The sequence below is a fragment of the Nomascus leucogenys genome, chromosome 2 (genome assembly GCF_006542625.1).
Source record: "Nomascus leucogenys isolate Asia chromosome 2, Asia_NLE_v1, whole genome shotgun sequence".
Classification (NCBI taxonomy): domain Eukaryota; kingdom Metazoa; phylum Chordata; class Mammalia; order Primates; family Hylobatidae; genus Nomascus; species Nomascus leucogenys.
In genome coordinates, this window is record NC_044382.1 from 136,892,337 (window position 1) to 136,917,149 (window position 24,813).

The 24,813-nt window shown below is 38.0% G+C and overlaps 1 protein-coding gene across 2 annotated transcripts in view; it reads left to right on the forward strand.

The window, feature by feature from the left end:
• The window catches only part of SLC27A6 (solute carrier family 27 member 6), a 74,671-nt gene that overhangs the window by 4,839 nt on the left and 45,019 nt on the right, over window positions 1-24,813 (forward strand). For both annotated transcript variants that reach the window (XM_030818411.1, XM_012505286.2), the window contains 3 exons: window positions 15,452-15,655; window positions 18,953-19,111; window positions 20,697-20,821. In XM_030818411.1, coding sequence (XP_030674271.1) covers window positions 15,452-15,655; window positions 18,953-19,111; window positions 20,697-20,821 — 488 coding nt within the window. The remainder of the gene's footprint in view (window positions 1-15,451; window positions 15,656-18,952; window positions 19,112-20,696; window positions 20,822-24,813) is intronic.

Genomic DNA, 24,813 nt, shown 5'->3' on the forward strand with positions numbered 1-24,813 from the left:
GGCTGTTGAATTTTGTCGAAGGCCTTTTCTGCATCTACTGAGATAATCGTGGTTTTTGTCTTTGGTTCTCTTTATATGATGGATTACGTTTATTGGTTTGCATATGTTGAACTAGCCTTGCATCCCAGGGATGAAGCCCACTTGATCATGGTGGATAAGCTTTTTGATGTGCTGCTGGATTCGGTTTGTCAGTATTTTATTGAGGATTTTTACATCGACGTTCATCAGGGATATTGGTCTAAAATTCTCTTTTTTTGTTGTGTCTCTGCCAGGCTTTGGTATCAGGATGATGCTGGCCTCACGAGTTAGGGAGTATTCCCTCTTTTTCTATTGATTGAAATAGTTTCAGAAGGAATGGTACCAATTCCTGTTTGTACCTCTGGTAGAATTCGATTGTGAACCCATCTTGTCCTACACTTTTTTTGGTTGGTAGGCTATTAATTATTGTCTCAATTTCAGAGCCTGTTATAGGTCTATTCAGAGATTCAACTCCTTCCTGGTTTAGTCTTGTGAGGGTGTATGTATCTAGGAATTTTTCCATTTTTTCTCGATTTTTTAGTTTATTTGCGTAGAGGTGTTTATAGTATTCTCTGATAGTAGTTTGCATGTCCATGGGATCGGTGGTTGTATCCCCTTTATCATTTTTTATTGCATCTATTTGATTCTTCTCTCTTTTCTTCTTTATTAGTCTTGCTAGTGGTTTATCAATTTTGTTGATCTTTTCAAAAAACCGGCTCCTGGATTCATTGATTTTTTGTAGGGTTTTTTTTGTGTCTCTATCTTCTTCAGTTCTGCTCTGATCTGAATTATTTCTTGCCTTCTGCTGCCTTTTGAATGTGTTTGCTGTTGCTTCTCCAGTTCTTTTAATTGTGATGTTAGGGTGTCGATTTTAGATCTTTCCTGCTTTCTGCTATGGGCATTTAGTGTTATAAATTTCCCTCTATACACTGCTTTAAATGTTTCCCAGAGATTCTGATATGGTGTGTCTTTGTTCTCATTGGTTTCAAAGAACATCTTTATTTCTGCCTTCATTTCATTATTTACCCTTTAGTCATTCAGGAGCAGTTTGTTCAGTTTCTATGTGGTATGTGGTAGTGCAGTTTTGAGTGACTTTCTTTTTTTTTTTTTTTTTTTTTTGAGACGGAGTCTCGCTCTGTCGCCCAGGCTGGAGTGCAGTGGCGCGATCTCGGCTCACTGCAAGCTCCGCCTCCCGAGTTCACGCCATTCTCCTGCCTCAGCCTCTCCAAGTAGCTGGGACTACAGGCGCCCGCCACCACGCCCAGCTAATTTTTTGTATTTTTAGTAGAGACAGGGTTTCACCGTGGTCTCGATCTCCTGACCTCGTGATCCGCCCGCCTCGGCCTCCCAAAGTGCTGGGATTACAAGCGTGAGCCACCGCGCCCGGCCTTGAGTGACTTTCTTAATCCTGAGTTCTAATTTGATTGCACTATGGTCTGAGACATTTGTTATAATTTCTTTTCTTTTACATTTGCTGAGGAGTGCTTTACTTCCAACTATGTGGCCAATTTTGGAATAAGTGTGATGTGGTGCTGAGAAGAATATATATTCTGTTGATTTGGGGTGGAGAGTTCTGTAGATGTCTATTAGGTCTGCTTGGTGCAGAGCTGAGTTCAATTCCTTTATATCCTTGTTAACTTTCTGTCTTGTTGATCTGTCTAATATTGACAGTGGGGTGTTAAAGTCTCCTATTATTATTGTTTGGGGGTCTAAGTCTCTTTGTAGGTCCCTAAGGACTTGCTTTATGAATCTGGGTGCTCCAGTATTGGGTGCATGTATATTTAGGATAGTTAGCTCTTCTTGTTGAATTGATCCCTATACCATTATGTAAGGGCCTTCTTTGTCTCTTTTGATCTTTGTTGGTTTAAAGTCTGTTTTATCAGAGACTAGGATTGCAACCCCTGTTTTTTTTTTTTTTTTTTTTCCATTTGGTTGGTAGATCTTCCTCCATCCCTTTATTTTGAGCCTATGTGTGTCTCTGCACGTGAGATGGGTCTTCTGAATACAGCACACTGATTGGTCTTGATTCTTAATCCAATTTGCCAGTCTTTGTCTTTTACTTGGGGCATTATTCCATTTACATTTAAGGGTAATATAGTTATGTGTGAGTCTGATCCTATCATTATGATTTTAGCTGCTTATTTTGCTCTTTAGTTGATGCAGTTTCTTCCTAGCATCAATGGTCTTTACAATTTGGCATGTTTTTGCAGTGGCTGGTACCAGCTGTTCCTTTCCATGTTTAGTGCTTCCTTCAGGAGCTCTTGTAAGGCAGGCCTGGTGATGACAAAATCTCTCCGCATTTGCTTGTCTGTGAAGGATTTTATTTTTCCTTCACTTATGAAGCTTAGTTTGGCTGGATATGAAATTCTGGGTTGAAAATTCTTTTCTTTAAGAATGTTGAATATTGGCCCCCGCTCTCTTCTGGCTTGTAGAGTTTCTGCCGAGAGATCAGCTGTTAGTCTGATGGGCTTCCCTTTGTGGATAACTCGATCTTTCTCTCTAGCTGCCCGTAACATTTTTTCCTTCATTTCAACCTTGGTGAATCTGACAATTATGTGTCTTGGAGTTGCTCTTCTCGAGGAGTATCTTTGTGGTGTTCTCTATATTTCCTGAATTTGGATGTTGGTCTGCCTGGCTAGGTAGGGGAAGTTCCCCTGGATAATATCCTGCAGAGTGTTTTCCAACTTGGTTCCATTCTCCCCATCACTTTCATGTACACCAATCAAACATAGATTTGGTCTTTCCACATAGTCCCATATTTCTTGGAGGCTTTGTTTGTTTCTTTTTACTCTTTTTTCTCTAAGCTTCTCTTCTAATTTCATTTCATTCATTTGATCTTCAATCACTGATACCCTTTCTTCCACTTGATGGAATCAGCTACTTAAGCTTATGCATGCATCACATAGTTCTCGTGCCATGGTTTTCAGCTCCATCATGTCATTTAAGGTCTTCTCTACACTGTTTATTCTAGTTAGCCATTCATCTAATCTTTTTTCGAGGTCTTTAGCTTTTTTGTGATGGGTTCGAACATCCCCCATTAGCTCATAGAAGTTTGTTATTACTGGTCTTCTGAAGCCTGCTTCTGTCAACTCGTCAAATTCATTCTCCGTCCAGTTTTGTTCCATTGCTGCCGAGTAGCTGCGATCCTTTTAAGGAGAAGAGGCGCTCTGATTTTTAGAATTTTCAGCTTTTCTGCTCTGGTTTCCCCCCCATCTTTGTGGTTTTATCTACCCTTGGTCTTTGATGATGGTGACCTGCAGATGGCGTTTTGGTGTGGATGTCCTTTTTGTTGGTGTTGATGCTATTCCTTTCTCTCTATTAGTTTTCCTTCTAACAGTCAGGACCCTCAGCTGTAGGTCTGTTGGAGATTGCTGGAGGTCCACTCCAGACCCTGTTTGCCTGGGTATCACCAGCGGAGGCTGCAGAAGAGCAAATGTTGCTGCCTGATCCTTCCTCTGGAAGCTTCGTCTCAGAGGGGCACCTGGTTGTATGAGGTGTCAGTTGGCCCCTACTGGGAGGTGTCTCCCAGTTAGGCTACTCGCGGGTCAGGGACCCAGTTGAGGAGGCAGTCTGTCGGTTCTCAGATTTCAAACTCCCTGCTGGGAGAACCACTGCTCTCTTCAGAGCTGTCAGATGGGGACGTTTAAGTCTGCAGCAGTGTCTGCTGCCTTTTATTCAGCTATGCCCTGCCCCCAGAGATGGAGTCTACAGAGGCAGGCAGACCTGTTTGAGCTGCGGTGGGCTCCACCCAGTTCGAGCTTCTGGGCCACTTTGTTTACCTATTGAAGCCTCAGCAGTGGTGGACTCCCCTCCCCTAGCCTTGCTTCCACCTCGCAGTTCAATCTCGGACTGCTGTGCTAGCAGTGAGCAAGGCTCTGTGGGTGTGGGACCCACCGAGCCAGGCACGGGATATAATTTCCTGGTGTGCTGTTTGCTAAGACCATTGGAAAAGTGCAGTATTAGGGCGAGAGTATCCCAAGTTTCCAGGTACCGTCTGTCACAGCTTCCCTTGGCTGGGAAAGGGAATTCCCTGACCCCTTGCGCTTCCCAGGTGATGCGATGCCCCACCTTGCTTTGCTCACACTCTGTGGGTTGCACCCACTGTCCAACAAGTCCAAGTGAGATGAACCTGGTACCTCAGTTGGAAATGCAGAAATCACCTGTCTTCTGCATCGCTCATGATAGGAGCTATAGACTGGTGCTGTTCCTATTCAGCTATCTTGGAACAATAAAAACACAAAGGTTTACTTTTGAGCACTCATTTTTATCTTGTTTTCACTACAGGAGGAAAGGGTCTAGGAGCAAATGTAAACTCCAAGTTTTGCTAATAATTGATAAAGCAGTAAGTTCTGTTTACAAGGGCCAACCAAGAGGGCCACAGTGTCCCTGAAAAAATGGAAACATTCCAAAGCCGGTTTCCTGAGAGATTCATCTTAAAGTACATAGGACTAGCTACTTCTCAAAATAGAGCATTCAGACTTTTCTGTTGACTGAACTGTTGTTTAACTAGGACCAATTAATTTTGCAATTTTAGTTGTGCCAGCTTTTACTTTGCTTGCCAATAACTAATTGCATTGTTTTCTTATTTTTGTTTTTAACACCAACAGTCAGTTTTTTGTTTTTAAAAAAGCCACTTTGGGATACTGAAGTTTTAAGGCAAGACTATTTAGTTGATTGGCTCGGTAAGTAGGTCGCTGGAGAAGTCAACCATTCTTTCTGGCATACCTTCAAACATAAATGAGATATATGTTTTCCAGAGATGGAAAAATTCTGTTTTGATTAACAGATTTTGTCATAAGATGTAGCTTAGATCATAGTCACTTTTACACTTAAAATACTGTGTTGTTGGCGTCTGGAGTCTCATTGGTGAAGAATATAAACATATTGTTTTTAGCACATTAAATTTCAGATTTCTTGGATTCTCATTGGATGTTTCTGGTGGTGTACTATTAAATCATTATACCCCCAAGGAGAGTATATTGAGGTGGAAAGATGAATCATGTGGTTCAGACAGAGGTGAGCCAGACAGACCTAAATTCCATGTATGGTCTGCCACTTCCTAGCTGTGTGTTTAAAGATAATATCATCAGTTACCCTGGATCTCACTGAACTTAGTTGTAAAATGGTGATGATACCATCTGATTCACAGTATAATTCTGAGGGTTAAATGACACATCTTTTGTAAAGTGGCTAGCTGAGTGCCCGGTATGTACTAAGTAGATCTTTAGTGTATTTAAATGATTGCTGTTATGATTATAGAGTAATCCTGGGGCTTTTAATAAGGGATCTCATTTGGATTTTGTAGCTACAACCTTATTTGATGTTAGCTAGTATATACGGTCATGAATCACTTAATGACAAGGATACTTTTCTTAGAAATGTGTTAGACGGGCCAGGCGTGGTGGCTCACGCCTGTAATCCCAGCACTTTGGGAGGCCGAGGCTGGCAGATCACTTGAGGTCAGGAGTTTGAGACCAGCCTGGCCAACATGGCAAAACCCCGTCTCTACTAAAAATACAAAAATTAGCCGAGTGTGGTGGCAGGCACTGGTAATCCCAGCTACTTGGGAAGCTGAGGCAGAAGAATCATTTGAACACAGGAGGCACAGATTACAGTGAGCTGAGATCATGCAACTACACTCCAGTCTGGGGAATAGAGCGAGACTCCAAAAAAACAAAGAAACAAACAAACAAATGTGTTAGGTGATTTTGTTGTTGTGTGAACATCATAGAGTGTACCTACACAAACCTAGATGACATAGTTTACTACACACCTAGGCTCTGTGGTATGGCTTATTGCTCCTAGGCTATGAACTTGTGCAGGATATTACTGTACTGAATATTGTAGGCAATTGGAACACAATGGTGGTAAGTATTTTTAAGTGAAAACAGAAATAGTACAGTAAAAACATAGTGGTATAATCTTATGGGACTACTGTTATATATGCAGTCCCTCATTGACCAAAATATCATTATCATCACTATGTGTTAGCAGTAAGTTAATGACAGAGTTAGGATTTGAGCCCATGTTTACCTGATATCATTATGTGTAATTCTCACATTCAGCCTTGCCACCTCTGTAAGGAGGCATATCCTTTCTTTACATTATTTTTGCTCCTGACAGTATTCAAGCATCATTCCCTTTCAGTAAATACATGTTCAACAGATATTATAAATAAAAACCCCAGAGTCGGTGTCTCCATGGCCAGTAAAGAAGAAACCACACATTATCAGTGCTTAGACACTGCCTTTTCTAGCTACTGAACCATGAAGCCATTTAAACTTCCGATTAAAATCAATTATTTTCTTTTGTAACAAGTAATTGTTGATCTAGCTGAGTCTAGGAATGAAAAGAAAAAAAAAAAAAGCCAAACAGTCTATTCTACTAAATACAAGTAGAAATTTAGAAATGTCCTGAAAAGTAAAACAGACATCATGTGTGGATATCATAGCATGTGGGTAAGATAATAAAAGTTCACATGAGCTATGTATTTTATCTATCGGCATACATAACACTTTCTATAAAACTTAAAGGGGGCCGGTGCGGTGGCTCATTCCTGTAATCCCAGAACTTTCAGAGGCCAAGGCGGGTGGATCACCTGAGGTCAGGAGTTTGAGACCTGTCTGACCAACATGGTGAAAACCCATCTCTACTAAAAATACAAAATCAAAATCAGCCAGGTTTGGTGGTGCATGCCTATAATCCCAGCTACTCAGGAGGCTGAGGCAGGAGAATCGCTTGAACCTGGGAGGCGGAGTTTGCAGTGAGCTGAGATCCTGCCATTGCACTCCAGCCTAGGCAACAAGAATGAAACGAAACTCCGTCTCAAAAAAAACAAAAACGAAAACAAACAAACAAAAAAACACTTAAAAGAGCATTTATTTTTCCTCTGACTCTTTTTCTTAGTCTTTAAAAAACAATTGCCTTTATGGTTGAAAGTCATTTGGAGAATTACAATGGCTTGATTGTTAACAAGAACATTTGCCCTGCACCATTTCAGTGTAACAGTTTATGAAAACTAACAGTGCAAGGCTGCATGCATTATTTTGTGTTTATAGAGAAGACACAGGATTTTTACTTCTTACGAAGAGAAATCTGAAATGCTTCAAAATATGTTGAACCACAAAATACTATCAAATCTAAATTGAAAGAGTTCAGGGTAATTGAATTGTTTTTTAAAGGTCTCTATTTATAAGTATAATGATTTAATATGTGGTGTATTAAGAAAGGATGGAGAATAAAATATATACCATATGCAAGTAAATCTGAAACCTTGTGGGTGCCTACTGTGTCTAAAGTGCTTTGTACCTTTTGGGAGTGATGATTAGTAACATTGACATCAACACAACCAGGAAATCCCAACCATATCACCACCCTCAAAACCAGTTACCAAATGAACAGTAGAGAGTGGACAACTTTTTGCAAAAATATGCAAAGTAAATTAAAAGTTAGCAAGTGTTCATGTGTATCATAGTTTTTATTATGCCATTCATTCACTCATTCATCTAGATAATAAATATTTGTTGAATATCTCCTTTGTGCTAAGTCCTGAAAATTTAGCAGTGAATAAAACAAATTTCCTCAGTTCAAGAGTTTACAACCTAGTTCTTGAACTATTCCTCGAGGCTCCATCAACGTCTGTTTGTGAATTGGCTAAGAGAGCTTTATGATTGCAGAGAGCTTTATGATTATAAATACACATAGAGCACCTGAGGCAGGTGAGGTCAGTGGAAAACGTACTCAAAGTAGATGGATAGAGAAAAGGTGAGAGAGAAAAGGAAAGGGGTGGGGGGAACAAAAGACAAAAGGAGAGGGGAAGGGAGAAGATGGAGATGAGGGAATGAGCAGGAGGAGAAAGGAGGAAAAAGACAAAGGTAAGCCCTGCAGGCTTTTATGATTTAGCATCAGAAAATCTGAACTCTAGTTCCCATGCCACCTTGCCTAGATGTATGAGCTTGAGTAGAGTATTTGTCCGCTATAACCAGGCTTCCCTCATCCTTAAAATAAGGTTAATGTTTACCTATCATGGCTGTAAGTGTGGATCACCAAAAATAATGTATAAAAACATTTTGTAATTTATAAGGTACTTTAAAATGGCAAGGATTCTTATTTATCATCAGCAGCATTATGATTATGACTAAACATGCCAAAGGATATAGAGATAATAGCATACAAATTTTAAATGATATAAAAGCACCCCAACATTGTTCTGTTTGTTCTAAGTAAACAGAAAAGCATACATCAGTAGATGATAATCTTGGCAGCAGATAATATTAGCAATATCAGAGATGAAAAATTGGGGGAAAGGTCGAGGTTTAATCTCAAACACTTTAATTTTCAATAAGTTTCCCAGGGAAATTTGGGATGCCATTTGATATATGCTCTAATCCAAAATACACAGATATAAGACTTCTGCAAGTAATTTTGAGTCTTCAGACTATGTGGGAAAGAAATAATAGTATCATAAAAATTTTGATATTTTTCTTATCTGTGTATAAAAAACTTGGTGTCTTAATATTGGTAACTTTTATTTTCATATTTTGTATAGCCTGAATGTGTATTTTTTCAGTTATATCAAAGTGGGGTTGACAGTCTCAGAAACATTGGACTATATAGCATAGAGACCACGTTTTGAGTCTGCTGTGCAACCTACTAAGCTGTGTTACCTTAAAAAAGTTACTTAATTGTTTACCATTTCATTTTCTAAAATATAGCACTTTACCTGTCTCCCAAAACCACTGAGAGTGCCTTTTAGTTAGCCTTGAGTACATGGCAACTATTATTTTTGTTAGTGACAGTAACAAGAGTACCATTTGCCTGGTGGTTTAGCTGAAATCTTTTCCTTTGGCTTATTCCTAAAGACAGTTATCTGATACCAGCCATGATGGAAAACTTCACCTATCACAGTGCACATTATCTGGCGTGGCCTGTGAAACCTGTTTGGAATTGGTTCTGTATAACCTATGAAAAATAGAATTTTTCTAAAATGTACCAAAACAATGTGTTTAAGGTTCTATTTCAAAGAAACTACACTATTATTTGAAGCTACATGGAAATGCCTGAATACATAGTTCTAGGAGGTATAACTTAAAAATAGAAGGCAAAATCATTATAAAGCCAATAATAGAATGTGTACGTGATGATGGTCCCATAAGACTGTAATACTCTATGTTTATTGTACCTTTTCTAAGTTTAAATATATTTAAATACACAAACACGTATTACTGTGTTAGAATTGCCTGCAATGTTTTCAGTACAGTAACGTGGTGTGCAGGTTTGTAGCCTAGGAGCGATAGGCTATATATCATACAGCCTAGGTGTGTAGTAGGCTGTATCACTGAGGTTTGATCAATGATTATCATTGGGTCTTGTGTGAATTAAATGTAAAGAACCCAACAGAATACCAGGATCATAAATTATATTCGACAAATTGATGCAATCATTATTTTTAACTGCATAATGGCAGAGACAGCCACCCATAGTAAGAAGTCGCCTTTGCTCAGGTCTCTTCATTTGAGATTTGTTGTATGGAGGGAAACCCACGTAGTGTGTTACACAACCTTAGTGAGTTGGCTTTAAACAGCTTTCTTGTCCTCTCTAGTAGCAGTACATCCATAACTACTTCTCAACCCTCAGTAGCCAAGGTTGGAATGCTCTCAGGCACAAGTTTGGAGTGAGGTTGCTAGCTCTTCTCTGGCCAAAAAGAAGAGGTTTCTTCTACTGTTAATAACGAAGAGGTCATGAGGGAAATAATCCTGATGGGGTCTGAGTCTTGCAGAAATACTACCTTAGTATTCACTGCCTTTTAAAAATATATATATCATTTACTTACTAATGAGTCTGTCTGTAGATTGCTTTGGTCTGCATTTACTTTTCTAATTTCACCACTTTCTTACTGAAAAATAGCAAGCCATATGCAACATGCCTTCTTGTGCCATTTCAGTAATAATTATTCATTGACAACAGAAGACGTGTTAGAAATAACATCACATGAAGTGTTTGACTTTTTCTTTTTTGTATAATTTTGGTTATAATAATATAATGTATAAATTATGTTATTATGTCATAATAATATTCAATCTGCTCACTTCAAAAATGTGGGAACAACTGAGAGTGAAAACACATAAACCCACTTAGAAACTTGTGTGCATATATTCAGGGCAGTTAAATCATGTCAGGAAAAAATATATTATTGCAATAGAAAGACTTGTGCTTCTGTTATTCATGAGTTTTGTATTCCACTGCTCGAGAGCTTCGCTATGTTAAGTGAGGAATGAAGCTCCAACTCACCCTGCCTGGTTATGCCCTTTTGGGTGGGAAGAGGAAGGGCATGGTCTGACTTGGAAACAAAACAGGCCAGAATCACTAGAAGCACTTCTCCCATGTAAGGACCTGGATTCCCAATCTGTTTCTCTCCTTTCCAGGGTCTATGATCTCCTCTTTTTAGTCTTCAACTTTCTATTTAATGAGCTTGAGCTCATTGTATGTCATCATCATCATCATCATCATCACAACCAACAGTAGCAGTAATAACAACCACCACTGCAGACACCATTTAAGGAGGACTGATTCTGGGTCAGGCACCATAATGAATGGTTTATATAGACCATTTAATTATCTCAACAACTGTATAAGTTGTATGGAGTCACTTTTCAAAAGAGGAGAGGGAGACTCAGAGAAATGAAATGACTTGTCCAAGGTCACACAACTAGCAAGTGTCAGAGGCGGTGTTTGAATCCAGATTCTCTGGCTGAAAATCCCATACTCTAGGGAATCAATCCAGAATTCCAGTGTTTTGCTGAAACCATATGTTTTTGTTTTTAAGTCGGTGGGGTCCACAGGGTAAGTTGGAACCCATTCTTGGGCAATAATTTTGCCTATTTAAGCATCAATTTTCTTAGAAATCAGAGCTACCCGTGTATTATGTGACAAGCCTGTTTAACTGCTCTAAATAGTAGGATGGTAACTATAAGCATGTGGCAAGATCTCTAATTTCGCTTTGAATTCTAATGTTGCTTTGCACTATGGAAAGCTAAAGTTAACCATTTGTAGCTGAATTTCATATTAGGTTAATTAGTACATAAAAGTTTAAAGTTGAAATGCTTACCAATGTATTAACAACTATAATCAATCAATTCCCATCCCATATCTTTGAAAGTATTAGCTTGTTTTATGTAGAATAATATAGTTTTTAGTGCAGCATAAATAATATAACTCATACTAATGGCATATTAGAAGGATATATAAAATTTTTACCCATATATTTTGCAGTCTCAAAAATGTGAATAAGATCTAATGTTGATGAAGAAACAAGAAATCAATTTGTAAAATAAATGCTAAAGGATTTTAGGCAGGGATTATAATTAACATTTCTGTACTTGCAACCCCACCTAATGAAGTACATTGCATGTGGGAGGAAAAAAATATGTAATTTTTGAATGAACATGCTTTGAAAACAGAAATTAAGCCTACAATGTAGACTTTGTTAGAGGTCATAGAAAATCCAGCTGTTGGGCTGGGCGTGGTGGCTCATCTATAATCCCAGCACTTTGGGAGGCCAAGGTGGGTGATCACCTGAGGTCAGGAGCTTGAGACCAGCCTGGCCAACATGGTAAAAACCCCGTCTCTACTAAAAATACAAAAATTAGCTAGGTGTGGTGGTGAGCACCTGTAATCCAAGCTACTTGGGAGGCTGAGGCAGGAGAATCGCTTGAACCTGGGTGGCAGAGGTTGTAGTGAGCTGAGATTGGGCCACTGCACTCTAGCTTGGAGGACAGAGTGAGACTCCATCTCAAAAAAAAAAAAAAAAAAGAAAATCCAGCTGTCTCATTTTCTTGCAGTAGTTTATGATCAAAATGGTACAAAGTTCAGTTTCTGTAACCAGTTATCTATCTAGCACCTAATGGTATGCGGCCAAGTAGAGTGAGCAGAAGGATGGAGAACACACATCATTCTTTTGAGAAGCTTGTAATTCTACAGGTATCAGGTAATGCAGTGAAGCATAAATCCTCATGAGACAAAGTCATTCCCTTAAAGCATTTAAACAAATGCTATTTTGTGTCAAGACAATATTCAGAATTCACTGTTAAAGGACATGAAAAGATTTTTTTTCTTTCTTTCTTTTTTTTTTTTTTTTTTAAGATGGAGTCTCACTCTGTCCCCTAAGCTGGAGTGCAGTGGCATGATCTTGGCTCACTGCAACCTCCGCCTCCCAGGCTCAAGCAATTCACCTGCCTTAGTCTCCCGAGTAGCTGGGATTACAGGCGCCTGCCACCACACCCAGCTAATTTTTGTATTTTTAGTAGAGACAGGGTTTCACCATGTTGGCCAGGCTGTTCTTCAACTCCAGACCTCAGGTGATCCACTTGCCTCAGCCTTCCAAGGTGCTGGGATTACAGGCATAAGCCATGGTGCCTGGCCAAGATTTCATTTTATTAAGAAAGACTGGCAGTGATAATGATTCTTTATCCCCTACATGACTCTTCAAAGTTTTATTTTAACTTTCTCTATCCTCACCTACATTTCCTACCACTATTGAAGAAATAATTTGGTTACACTAAATTCTGTTTGAGAATTCTAAGCATCTCACCTAAATAAAATTAATTGTAACTTATGAAAGAAATGACATTGTATCTCCTCTGATTCCTAGGAACCTTCTCACTTTCTTTTTTCTTGACGTAAAAATTATTGCTCTTGGTAAATACTCAGTTTCTTTGGGCTCTAGAATTCCAACAAAGATTTGGAGCCACACTTAATCATATTTTAACTTTCTTGGCACTTATTTTCCCAATTTAGACATACATATCATTAAGAACATATAAAAGTTTGTGCTGGGAATTTCTCATTCCAGATGAGAGATTTTGAAATTAATGAGTCAGTTCAGAGATTTGCACTTACAAGTTCAAAACCTGAGAGTCATTACAACAAAATCTGGAACTAACATTAAAAAAGAAAGTCTAGATCCCTTGCTTATCCAGTTTTTCATGTTTCTAACTTGTCACTCCTCCTATCATCCTTGGTGGTTTTTCACATTTTGCCAAAGCAATCTATATACAGCAGCATGATGTGTGTATGTTAAGTAGAACTAGGCATTTTCCCTGGATTCTTACATTTTCCTTAGATTTGTTATAGAAATAAAAATTAATAAGACATCTTAAGGCTACGACCCCACTTTCCACCACATATCAACTTCATTATAATTTCTGTGTTGCCTTCCACTTTCATACAGGTTTTATTTATAAACTGCTTAGTCCCACTTGACATATTTCTCTTGCTGCTTCTTTGTGATCAATCTGGGTTATAGATTTCATGAAAGTAAATCAAGAGTTTTTCCCCAATGTATTGCATTATAGTAGAACTAACCCAATGACTGACAGTTGGCCTTTTGAGGGAACCAGATACTGATTTATGTTTCCAGGGAAATGTTTAATGCAGAACTCTGAATTCAAACTCAAAGCAGAATATATCTTGTGATTATTTTAAAATTTTTCCTGAAAAAATTAGAAAAAATGTAATTGCTTTAGGTGTAAAGGTCCATATTTTCATGTAGAGAACTTGAGCATTCCGATCTGTTTTTTGTTTTTGTTTTTGTTTTTGTTTTTTTTGAGACAGAGTTTTGCTCTTGTTGCCCGGGCTGGAGTACAATGGCGTGATCTCGGCTCACTGCAACCTCCACCTCCTGGGTTCAATCGATTCTCCTGCCTCAGCCTCCTGAGTAGATGGGATTACAGGCACCCACCACCATGCCTGGCTAATTTTTTTGTATTCTTAGTAGAGACAGGGTTTCACCATGTTGGCCAGGCTGGTCTCGAACTCCTGACCTCAGGTGATCCACCTGCTTTGGCCTCCCAAAGTGCTGGAATTGCAGGCATGAGCCACCGGGCCTGGCCGATCTGTATCTGTTTTACATTTAGCACCATTATTTTTTCTTTTTTGCCATGTATTTCTTTTATGAGGTAATTTTATAATTTTAGAGTTAATTAGTCTATGGTTAGATTACTAATTCTACTGTCCACCAACTTGTGAGCTTGATGTATGAGTTTCCTAAGGCTGCTATAATGAAGTACCACAAACTTGGTGGCTTAAAACAAGCGAAATTTATTTTCTCACAGTTCTGGGGGCTAGACATCCAAAATAAAGGTGTCAGCAGAGCCATGCTCCCTCAGAAGGATCCAATAATTTTTTCTTGTCTCTTAGCTTCTCGTAGTTGCCAGTAATGTTTGACTTTCCTTGCATTAACTCCAAAAGGCCAGTGGGGTACTATTGTTTAATATCCCCAAGGACATTAATATAGATTTTAAGATAACCTATATAGCACTCAGAAATTCCTTGAACCTTCTAAATGTATAGCATATTATAGAAATAAGGAAATAAAATCAGAGTTGCCATGTAGAATATAAAAGTTGAACTTCATGTCAGAGATCCATGCTAAAGTAAGGGAGTGGTGAATTTAAAAAGAATTTAAATAATATAAATAATTGTATGCATGTCTACTCTGGAGAAAAAAATGTTGCTTCACTTGCTTACACAAAAGACTATATAGGAATGATGACATTGTTTCTTTTGTATCCCACAGACTGTTGGGTACCTCAGTGCTTAATTATTTCCTCATCAAGGACCCAGTCCCACCTTCTGTCTTTCTTGTTTTCACCACTACTCCCCTCTTGAACAGATGATATTTTTTTCCTGGGTTACTGGGCAAATCAAGAAGGTCTGGTTCAGTTTCACAGATTAACACAACATAGTCTCACCTCAACAGTTGCTCCTTTTTGTTATCCTTGTAGCAGATCTTTCCTAAGAAACTTGTCCCTTTTTCTTTTTGAACCTTAAATTGCCAATCACCCAAACTGTGAATTGTAAACATTGTACCCAATATGTAATTTCTCAATCTTCACCTCTCTCTCCCACCCTCCCCCGTTTTGGAGTCCCCACTCACTTAACTTTTGGCTTTGGAATGATTTCTAAACCGCAATGATCTTCTGATTTCAGAGCAGTCAGGGGATTCTCCCGAATGTTTTGCATTACAGTGGAACTGAAGAGTAACCTACAGACAGCTTTTGGAATAACTAGCTACCAAGTTGTACTTCAAGGAAAATGTTTAGTGCAGTATCCTGAATTTAGATTCAGAAAGAGTTTTAAATAGTTTTATTTAAAAATTGGTGGGGGGAAACCCATAATTTGAATAATGGAGTCTCTTAAATTCAGTCTGAATTGGACTGCTTGCATTGGTCTGTCAGGTGATAATTAAATTTCCCTTTCAGTTGGTCCTGTTGAAACAGAACCATAAAATGGCTGTGATATTACTTATCCAACATGAGAAGGAAATCAGCATTTTATTTACATTTTACCCCTGTTTCAATACACAAAACAACTCCAAAGTGAATAGTTTGAGATTTAAGGTTTGTTTACCTCTTCCCAACCCTTTGGCTTTTAGATTTGCTTGGAACTGTAGAAGAAATCCTTCCAAGCCTCTCAGAAAATATCAGTGTTTGGGGGATGAAAGATTCTGTTCCACAAGGTGTAATTTCACTCAAAGAAAAACTGAGCACCTCATCTGATGAGCCCGTGCCACGCAGCCACCATGTTGTCTCACTCCTCAAGTCCACTTGTCTTTACATTTTTACCTCTGGAACAACAGGTATGATCCAATTCTTTTGAAGGCTAAAATGAATGCGACAAATTTGCAAAGCAACAGTGTTGGGCAAATTTCTACCACGGGTAGTGACCAACCATCTGAGAACGCATGCTTGCAAGAAGATGTAAGGATCTCAGAGGCTAGAACTTTCCAACTTGGATGGAAAATTAATTATCTTAACTTTTACCTGAAAATTCATCGTGTTCGTTTGGCATTTGTCCCATTTGACAATATTTTTTAAAGTTTGGTAGTACAAAGGGCACGGGAGTGTCCAAACACCTCGATCCAGTCTCGTTGCTCAGTGTATGATACTTGATACTTGATTTTTTGGGCAAGATCTTTGTTAGCTTCTCTGATCCTCAAATTTCTGATCTCTAAAATGAAGAAATTAGTTTAAATAGTTTCTACTGATTCTTTTGGATTTAAAAAGTGTTTTAATGTACTTGAAAACAGTTCTCTATATTCCTGTGTAAATTATTAAATCCTAAGCATAATCCAGGTATACCTGCAATTTAAGCACCTGTTGCTGGCTCTCCTGATTTTGGTTAGGGTAATTGAATCATGTGACAAATAGGAACTCTTGAAGGCACTGCAGGTTTGGACTAAGATACAAAATAAAATCAAGTAAATAAACTTTATTTTAAGTAAACAACAGCAATAACAAAGAGTAATAAAACTGCCTGAGAATTCAAAAGAAGGGTCTGGCACAGCGACTACTCACACCTATAATCACACACTTTGGAGGCCAAGGAAGGAGGATTACTTGGGGCCAAGTGTTTGAGACCAGCCTGGGCAACATAGTGAGACCCCATATCTACAAAAAAATAAAAAAAAAATAGCCAGATGTGGTGGCATGCACCTGTAGTACCAGCTACTCAGGAGGCTGAGGCAGGAGAATCATTCTATCCCAGAAGTTCGGGGTTACAGTGAGCTGATTGCACCACTGCACTCCAGCCTGGGCAACAGAGCGAGACTCAGTCTTAAGAAAGAAAAGAAAGAGAATTCAAAAGAAATGTTAAACTTAATTGATTTCTAGGAAAAACTGAATGGTATTAATGGTAGCCTAAATAGGCTTTCATTATTAGTTTGAAGATGATTGGTGATTTGACTTAGACATATTAAGAGTATTCTGTTACTTATTTCTTGTGCATAGGTTGTGAGCAACTATTGCATAGTAAAATTTTTCTTACATTTTAAAAATCTATTCAGTTCCTAACTGTAATCCCTTTTAGACTGGAGAATTTAATTTTTTTTTTTTACTATGATTAGAACAGTTTTGATAAATGAACTGAAAAGTGCTAATATGTGTGTGGCTACTCTGTCCAGACTGAGGGAGCTTCTGAGATTCTTCAGGCTACCTAATCAGGTCTACTGAATAATAACAGGTCTAGAAGTTGGCAGATTGAACAGAGACACAGTCCCTTAGGACAAAAGGAATGGAACTAGAGATGACAGCTACAAAATTTTAGAAAAGGAGGTGATGACTGAGTGTGGTGGCAGACACCGCAGACCTAAGAAGCTGAAGCTTATGGTGAAGCCTTGAAGAAAACTCATTTGCCCCCACCAAACCCCAGAAAGTCTCAGAAATTGGGTACCAGGTACCTCAAAGAGTAGAAGATAAATGTGAAACTATAAACAGGAAACTTTATGGGAAGTCTGTTTAAGGAACTGTAGTCCTGGATTGCTTCTTCCACCCTGATAGAAGTCCTGAGGCATATTCTCTGGAAAAGATGAACTTCTGAGAATACCAGGAAGAACAGAGGTTTAGAAAGTAGGGCATATAAGAGAAAGTCTCCCTCTCTATAAATATGTATATATGTATATAGATAGATATGCATACATATATATAGATAGATAGAGATACATACATATATATATGTTCTCTTTAATATATATAACTTCTTTTAATACTTGACTGAATTAATCTTTAAGATTCTTGTCTGAGGAAGCTGAATAGCCCACATGTAAAAACTGAAAGACACTGATCACGATGGATTCCCCCAACAGAATGTCCTGGACAGTGAAACCAACTAGTAAATAAGTGTCCTTCAGGCACAGAGATTCTAGTTAATAATTTGTTTGTTTATTTTGTGTTTTTGTGTCTGCACTTTTAAATATAAACTGATAGTCAGTAGTCCCCAGATATTTGAAAAAAATCCTCCTGAATATATTCTAGATTGGATTGAGACCAATACAAACCAAAGATAAAAAGGATGTTGGAGAAAACTGACAAGATAGAGGAGAAATTTTCAAAAAAATATTATTGTTAATATTCTGAAAGATGGGGACAAAAAAGTGTCAATAATATAAAAATAACATACTACAAAAAGGGGAATATTCAGAGAACACAAGTGTTGGAAAATCTCTCAAAAAGTAAAGCAAGAGGTAAGGGAAGGAAAATAGGATAGACAAGATTAGGAAATTAGTGATTCTGTCCAGGAGGGCTGATCTTCAAAAAATCAAGAGTTCTAAAGATGAGAGGATGAACACACAAATAAATGTAACAGAAAAAAGCAATGGGCAAAAAGAACAGAAATAAAGAAGGAATGAGAAGAAGGGGGTGTGAAAATTATTTTTTTTTTCAAATTCAAAAATATCTAGAACTATAAGACCTGAGTTGTTAGACTGAAAAGGCCTACAAATTTGCCAGCGAAATGGATAGATGAGACTGGTCCCACTACAAGTCATCATGATATTACAGACTACTGAAAACTAATAGAAGATTCCAAAAATGAAAAAAAAATAGAGATACCATGTTATATCCAAAGGATAAGAAATCAGAAAGACTGATAATTGCTCAATATATATACTGGAAGTCAGAAGATTATAGAGCAATGCCTTCAAAGTCCTGCATAAAAATGACTTCTTATCTAGAATTCTTTACAAGCAGCCATTCAAGTGTATAGGTAGAAAAAAAAGACATTTTCAGACACATGCGGACTGACAAAAACTTACCTCCCAAATGCTCTTTATCAGATAGCTACTGAAACCAAATGTGTGCTACCACTGTAATTAATTTCTAGAGTCTTAGATCTATCCAGAAAGGCCAACTATAAAATTACATAGCGTTTGAGATACAGTGCTACTTAGCAACCTGTCAAAGGAGCATTGCTAAAGTCAGAATGACCTCTTTTACAAAGTAAATAGACTACTTTGATATATTTTGTGTCAATTGCTAGTGTAGTTGTTATCAGCATCGTCTTCTTTCTATTACTTCCTTTCTAGTTATATGAATATGTATGCATATGTATATGTATTTATGTGTGTATATGTATTTCCTGTTCTTTTCTTTTCTTCCAGGTCTACCAAAAGCAGCTGTGATTAGTCAGCTGCAGGTTTTAAGGGGTTCTGCTGTCCTGTGGGCTTTTGGTTGTACTGCTCATGACATTGTTTATATAACCCTTCCTCTGTACCATAGTTCGGCAGCTATCCTGGGAATTTCTGGATGTGTCGAGTTGGGTAAGGCTTTATTTTCTTTTCGATAAGTTTTCAAAATGCCTAATAATTAGAACAAGTGTTTATTAACATTTGAAGTTCTATTGGTAGAATTTAGAGTGATTACATGCATATTATTTTATTATAACACAATATTTATTTTTAAAAAACTGCACAATTTTATGGCATATTCAGTGGTTTCCTGAGGTGAAAAGAACAGTTTTCTGAGGATTTGGCCATGTGGTTGGAGCTGGCTATTGGCTGGGCTTCTCTCTCCTGTGGTCACTCACCCTCAAACAAACTACCCCCAGATTCTTCAAATATAGTAGAAATGTTCCAAGGGAGTGAGTATGGAAGTTGCATAAATCTTAAGGCCTAGTCTTGAAAGTCACATAGGTTATTTCACCTTCATTCCATTGATCAAAGCAAGTCATGGGCCAGCCTAGATTCAAGATTCCAGGGCTGGAGAAATAGAAGCCACCTCTTGAAGGGAGAAGGAGCAAATTTACATTGCAAAAGCAAGAGCCCTGAAGAAATTGCTGAGGCCATCTTTGCAAACAATCCGCCATAGACACTCAATAAATTAGTTGGTAGAGCTTGTGACTCAGTAGATTCCATTCATAAACATGCAAGATTATGTGTCAGTTTCTAGACCTCACATAATATACAAACAGTGGAGATCATTTGCTGCTTGTATTTGTCTATAATACGGTAATTTTTAGAATTGAATATTTAGAATATGATCAATATCCACCATAAATAAAGATGAGATATTAAAAGACATTAAAATCTTCAGTGGACATACATTGTTGTCAAAATTAGGTTTTGCAGTCATTTAAGAACTTTTTTGTTAGTACTATCTTGCTAATTCAACCTTACTAACAGTTGACCTCAAGATATGTTGAGGTGGCTGGGTGCAGTGGCTCACGCCTGTAATCCCAGCACTTTGGGAGGCTGAGGCGGGTCGATCACGAGGTCAGGAGATTGAGACCATCCTGGCCAATACGGTGAAACCCTATCTCTACTAAAAATACAAAAAATTCGCCAGGCATGGTGGCAGGCACCTGTAGTCCCAGCTATTCGGGAGGCTGAGGCAGGAAAATGGTATGAACCCGGGAGGCAGAGCTTGCAGTGAGCTGAGTTCACGCCACTGCACTCCAGCCTGGATGACAGAGTGAGACTCTATCTTAAAAAAAAAAAAAAAAAAAGATATGTTGAGGCTGCTTTAAGGTTTTAAAAATGAATAATATGTATATATTCAAGTTCAAAAGTAAGTGAGTATTCTTGGCTTCTATGAAGAAGGATGACTGTTATCAATAGCCATGCTCTAATACTTTAACTCTTTTATTTATTTTGACTGTTGCTTTTCTCCTGGGTATTGCAAAAAGCATATTTTCAGTCAAAATATAGAGTTACAATATTTTTAACAGACTTTTTGGATGGTAAAAATCAGTGTTTCCAAATGAGTTTGATATAAATTAATGACGATGAGTTACTAAAGTTTTAAAATGAGCATACATGTTCTAGACAGAGAAACATCATTTATGTTTTATGTTCATTCTGCCCTTGAATTTTTTTCCCTAGTGCCTGTTTTTGTCTTTTCTTACAGGTGCCACTTGTGTGTTAAAGAAGAAATTTTCAGCAAGCCAGTTTTGGAGTGATTGCAAGAAGTATGATGTGACTGTGTTTCAGTATATTGGAGAACTTTGCCGCTACCTTTGCAAACAATCTAAGGTAGGCGTAATCATTATCAGAAAAAAAAAATATGTCAGAATAAGTATTGAGATAGAAAAGGTTATTTTTATTTCTTTATACTCTACCTTTGTTACTGGCGGGTCTTTGTTCTTAGAGCTCCCAAGATAGTGGCAGGTGCTACCTAGATGGTGGCGGGCGGCTCCTAAGATAGTGGCAAGCCTTGTGTTCTCTGATCTAGGGTTCTTGGCCTCACAGATTCCAAGGAATGGAACCTTGGGCCGTGCGGTGAGTGTTATAGCTCTATTAGAAGCCATGGCTCATGGAAGAGAACCGTGGAACCCAGCAACTAGTGTTCAGCTGGATTAGGACAAACCCGGGCAGTTAGTCGCTCGGGAACAATGGCGAGCCTCTAGCCCGATCGGGAGTGGCAGTGGGCACCTTGCTGGATCAGAAGCAGAGCAGACACCCTGCTGGATCCGGAGGGGTGGAAGTCAGCAGCAGGGCTGCGATGGCAGAGATCAGCAGTGGTGGACGGCGAGCGAAAGCTCAGCTTGAGCCGGAATAAACACAGACCAAAAGGGTATGCAGTTGCAAGATAATAGAGTGAAAACAGAGCTCCCATACAACAGGAGGCGACCCAAAGCAGGTTGCCACTGCCGGCTCGAATGCCTGGGTTTATATCCCGATCTTTGTCCCTCCCCCTGTGCTCTCAGGTGATAGATGATTGACTACTTCTTTACCTCCTGCTTTTAGCCTAATTGGTATCTTAGTGAGCTCTCTACTACCTGATTGGCCGGGTGTGAGCTGAGTTACAAGCGCCGTTTAAAGGTAGGTGCGGTCACCTTCCCCAGCTAGGCTTAGGAATTCTTAGTCAGCCTAGGAAATCCAGCTAGTCCTGTCTCTCAGCTTCTTTCAGAACATAATTTAGCTGACTTACAAAGATGCATGCAATACCCCAAGATAAAATAAGACAAGTGAAAGAAAATAAACAGAGAGCTATCCAAGAATGTACTAATGTGCTTTGTACTGTAGCAGGATAGGACAGACCCAAAGACTTTGTGTTTAGACTAAAATTAAAATTTGTATAAACATAACACGCATCAGATTATGAAATTAGATTCATGCTGTGTTTACAGAAAGCAATTATTCTAAGGTTAAAATAATCTTTTAAAATGCTTTTCTTTAAAAAAATAACTACTGACCACTGACACTGATTACAATTTATTTTCTATTTTTTCTTTTGAATAAGTGATTATATTAGGATATCTTTTTGTTTTACTTTAAATTTAAAAAAAATCCCACATTGCGTTGATTTGCACTTGTCTCCTTACCTGAAGAAGTCATTTCTACATTCTTTTGATCAACTGCCACCATCTGAAAAACAGATAAGCAGAGACAGTTGCAATAGCCTGAAGTTTATCTTTATTGGTTCATTTGTTTTTTTTGCCCTCAGAAGTTATTTTCTTTTTCCTGGTTTCATTTATCTCTCCAAATGCTTCTTCTTTAACTTTATGATTTTCTAAACATTCTTGAGACTATAAAGAAGTGACTTTCTCTAATCAAATTTATTTAATTCTTTATATTATTATTATAAATTATTTATCTTTAATTATCTGATTATTTTAAACATCACATCCACATCAGCCCCTTCAAGAATGACAATAGAGTAGGATATTGCCCTACATGGGGTGGGGCAACAGAACCTTGGCCTTTGAGACCCACCTTTCCTAGACTAGAGGATCTCTCACTTATCACCTCTGCCATCATCACATCTGCTTAAGGTGTGAATGGTGTGCTGGGATATCTTCTCTTTGGCTAAAATCTGGACATGTAATTTTTCAATTAATTACCCAGAGCACAGCTGACACTAGGCTGGAGGCATTTAAATAAGACTTTTCATTTTGAACTTGGAGTTTACCAAGGAGAAACCTCCAGTTGAGCTTCTGACCCATCTCCGTGTGGCAGAAGCCATCCTTACTCATTTTTTGTCTGGAGTGCTTCAGATACCTACGGATTCCACAGATTCATAGCCAAGACAAAGAGTTCCAGATAAATGTTTTACATTTTTTGAATTTTTTGTCTCTTCAAGGAGACCTTGCCTCAGGTAAGGGATGTAGTCTTAACCTAAAGAAGCCCAATAATACACTTAGAATGCCACAACCTCACATATTTTCTCTTCTAGTTTTCATTGTACTTTTTGGTAATGTGATATCTGGACTAGGTTAATTTAGGGAATTAATGCCCTCCAGTAAGATTAAGGTCACCTTGAGATGAGATTCCATGACTTTAGTACAGAACACAGTAGGTGCTACCTAGTGAAGCTCATCTGCTTTCTAAACCATGTGCTCCACCATTCCTGTTTCCTCTCATCCTTTAATAGTGACATCAGTTTGTGTAATGTCATTGCTCAGTAAATATTTATTGAATGGTTGAATATATGAATTTACTTATTTCTAAAATTTACCAACTTAAATAATGCTGCATTTAGTATCTTCATGCAATTGAGCTGATGTAGGTTTTCAGAAGTGAATGTAAATAGTCAAAGTATATGGATACTTTGCGATTTGTAGAAAATATTTCTAAATTGCTGTTCAACATGGTTGAAGTCATTTAGAATCTCATGCACATTGTAGGAGTATGCCTGTTGCACAGTGTCTGTCAGTACTGGGTGTTATTCAAAGTAGTGGTTTTCCAGTTGTGTTTCTTGGAAAATTAGAAGCTCTTTTAAGCTCCCTCAAAAGTCCTTGAAACATGGTGAGTAAGAGTAAAAGCAGGCCAATTTCCAAGACCCACCCTTTCAAATATCATGAATTAAACCCAATTTCCTGATCTCCTCAATAATACTTTGAACAAAGGATGCCTCAGTGGTTTTTAATTAGAAAAAGTAAATTTGATTATTTACTTTTGTTTATAATTTTATAGACTAGGAACAAACATAATGTGCTCTGTTAAGATTACTGGCAAGACAGGACAGTTTTCCAGCTGTATTTCCCTTTAAAAATGTCTCTTTTGTGTCTTGTACTCATTTATTTGTTTGGTACATAATGTTTTACCTTATCCATTTGAACTCCCACTTCATATAATAAAGGTATTAATAGTTTTTCATATTGGTTACAAATCTCTTCTCAGTGTTTTCCTTTAAGTTTTTTAATGAAATGAAATATTCTTTTTACTCTCTGAATCTGTATTGCACTAATTTGGAGAAAATATTATAGCTTCAGAGAATTTGAGAGAACTGAGAATTGAAAACAGAATACCTGATTGCTTTTTAATTAATTTAATTTTTAGGGGTGGGCATGGTGGTTCATGCCTGTAATCCCAGCATTTTGGGAGGCCAAGGTGGGCAGATCCCTTGATGGCAGGAGTTTTGAGGTCAGCCTGGTCAATATGGGGAAACCATCTCTACTAAAAATACAAGTTTTTTTTTTGTAAAATACAAAAATACAACATGGGTAAATTATCTCTACTAAAAATACAAAAATTAGCCGGGCATGGTGGTGAGCACCTGTAATCCCAGGGAGGCTGAGGCAGGAGAATTGCTTAACCACGTGAGGTGGAGGTTGCGTGAGCTGAGATTGTGCCACTGTACTCCAGCCTGGGTGACAGAGCAAGAATCTGTCTCCAAAGAAAAAATTAATTTTTAATTTTAATTTTTAACTAAATCTCTTCAAAAAAAATTATGTTTACGAAATAATCTGCAAATGCTTACCTGAATGCAAACTGAGGAGGAAAGAAGGAAATAAATACAGGTTTACCCAAAGGAAAACTTAATAATTTTTTTTTAAGCAGAGAAGTATTGTACTACCTAATCCCCTTTGATGAACTCACACAAAATGAGTACAAGCTGTTCTTGGCATTAAAAATTAGGAAAAGGAGAAATTCATTCTATTATGACATCTTTTCCCTCCAAGGAGATCTTACATTTTTGCTGTCCAATATTCCTTTCAATGACATTCCCTTGAAATGAAGGGGCAGTTTCTGCTGCCCAGCCAGCACATCAGTGGATTCAGGTAGAGCCAGAGAATGAACAC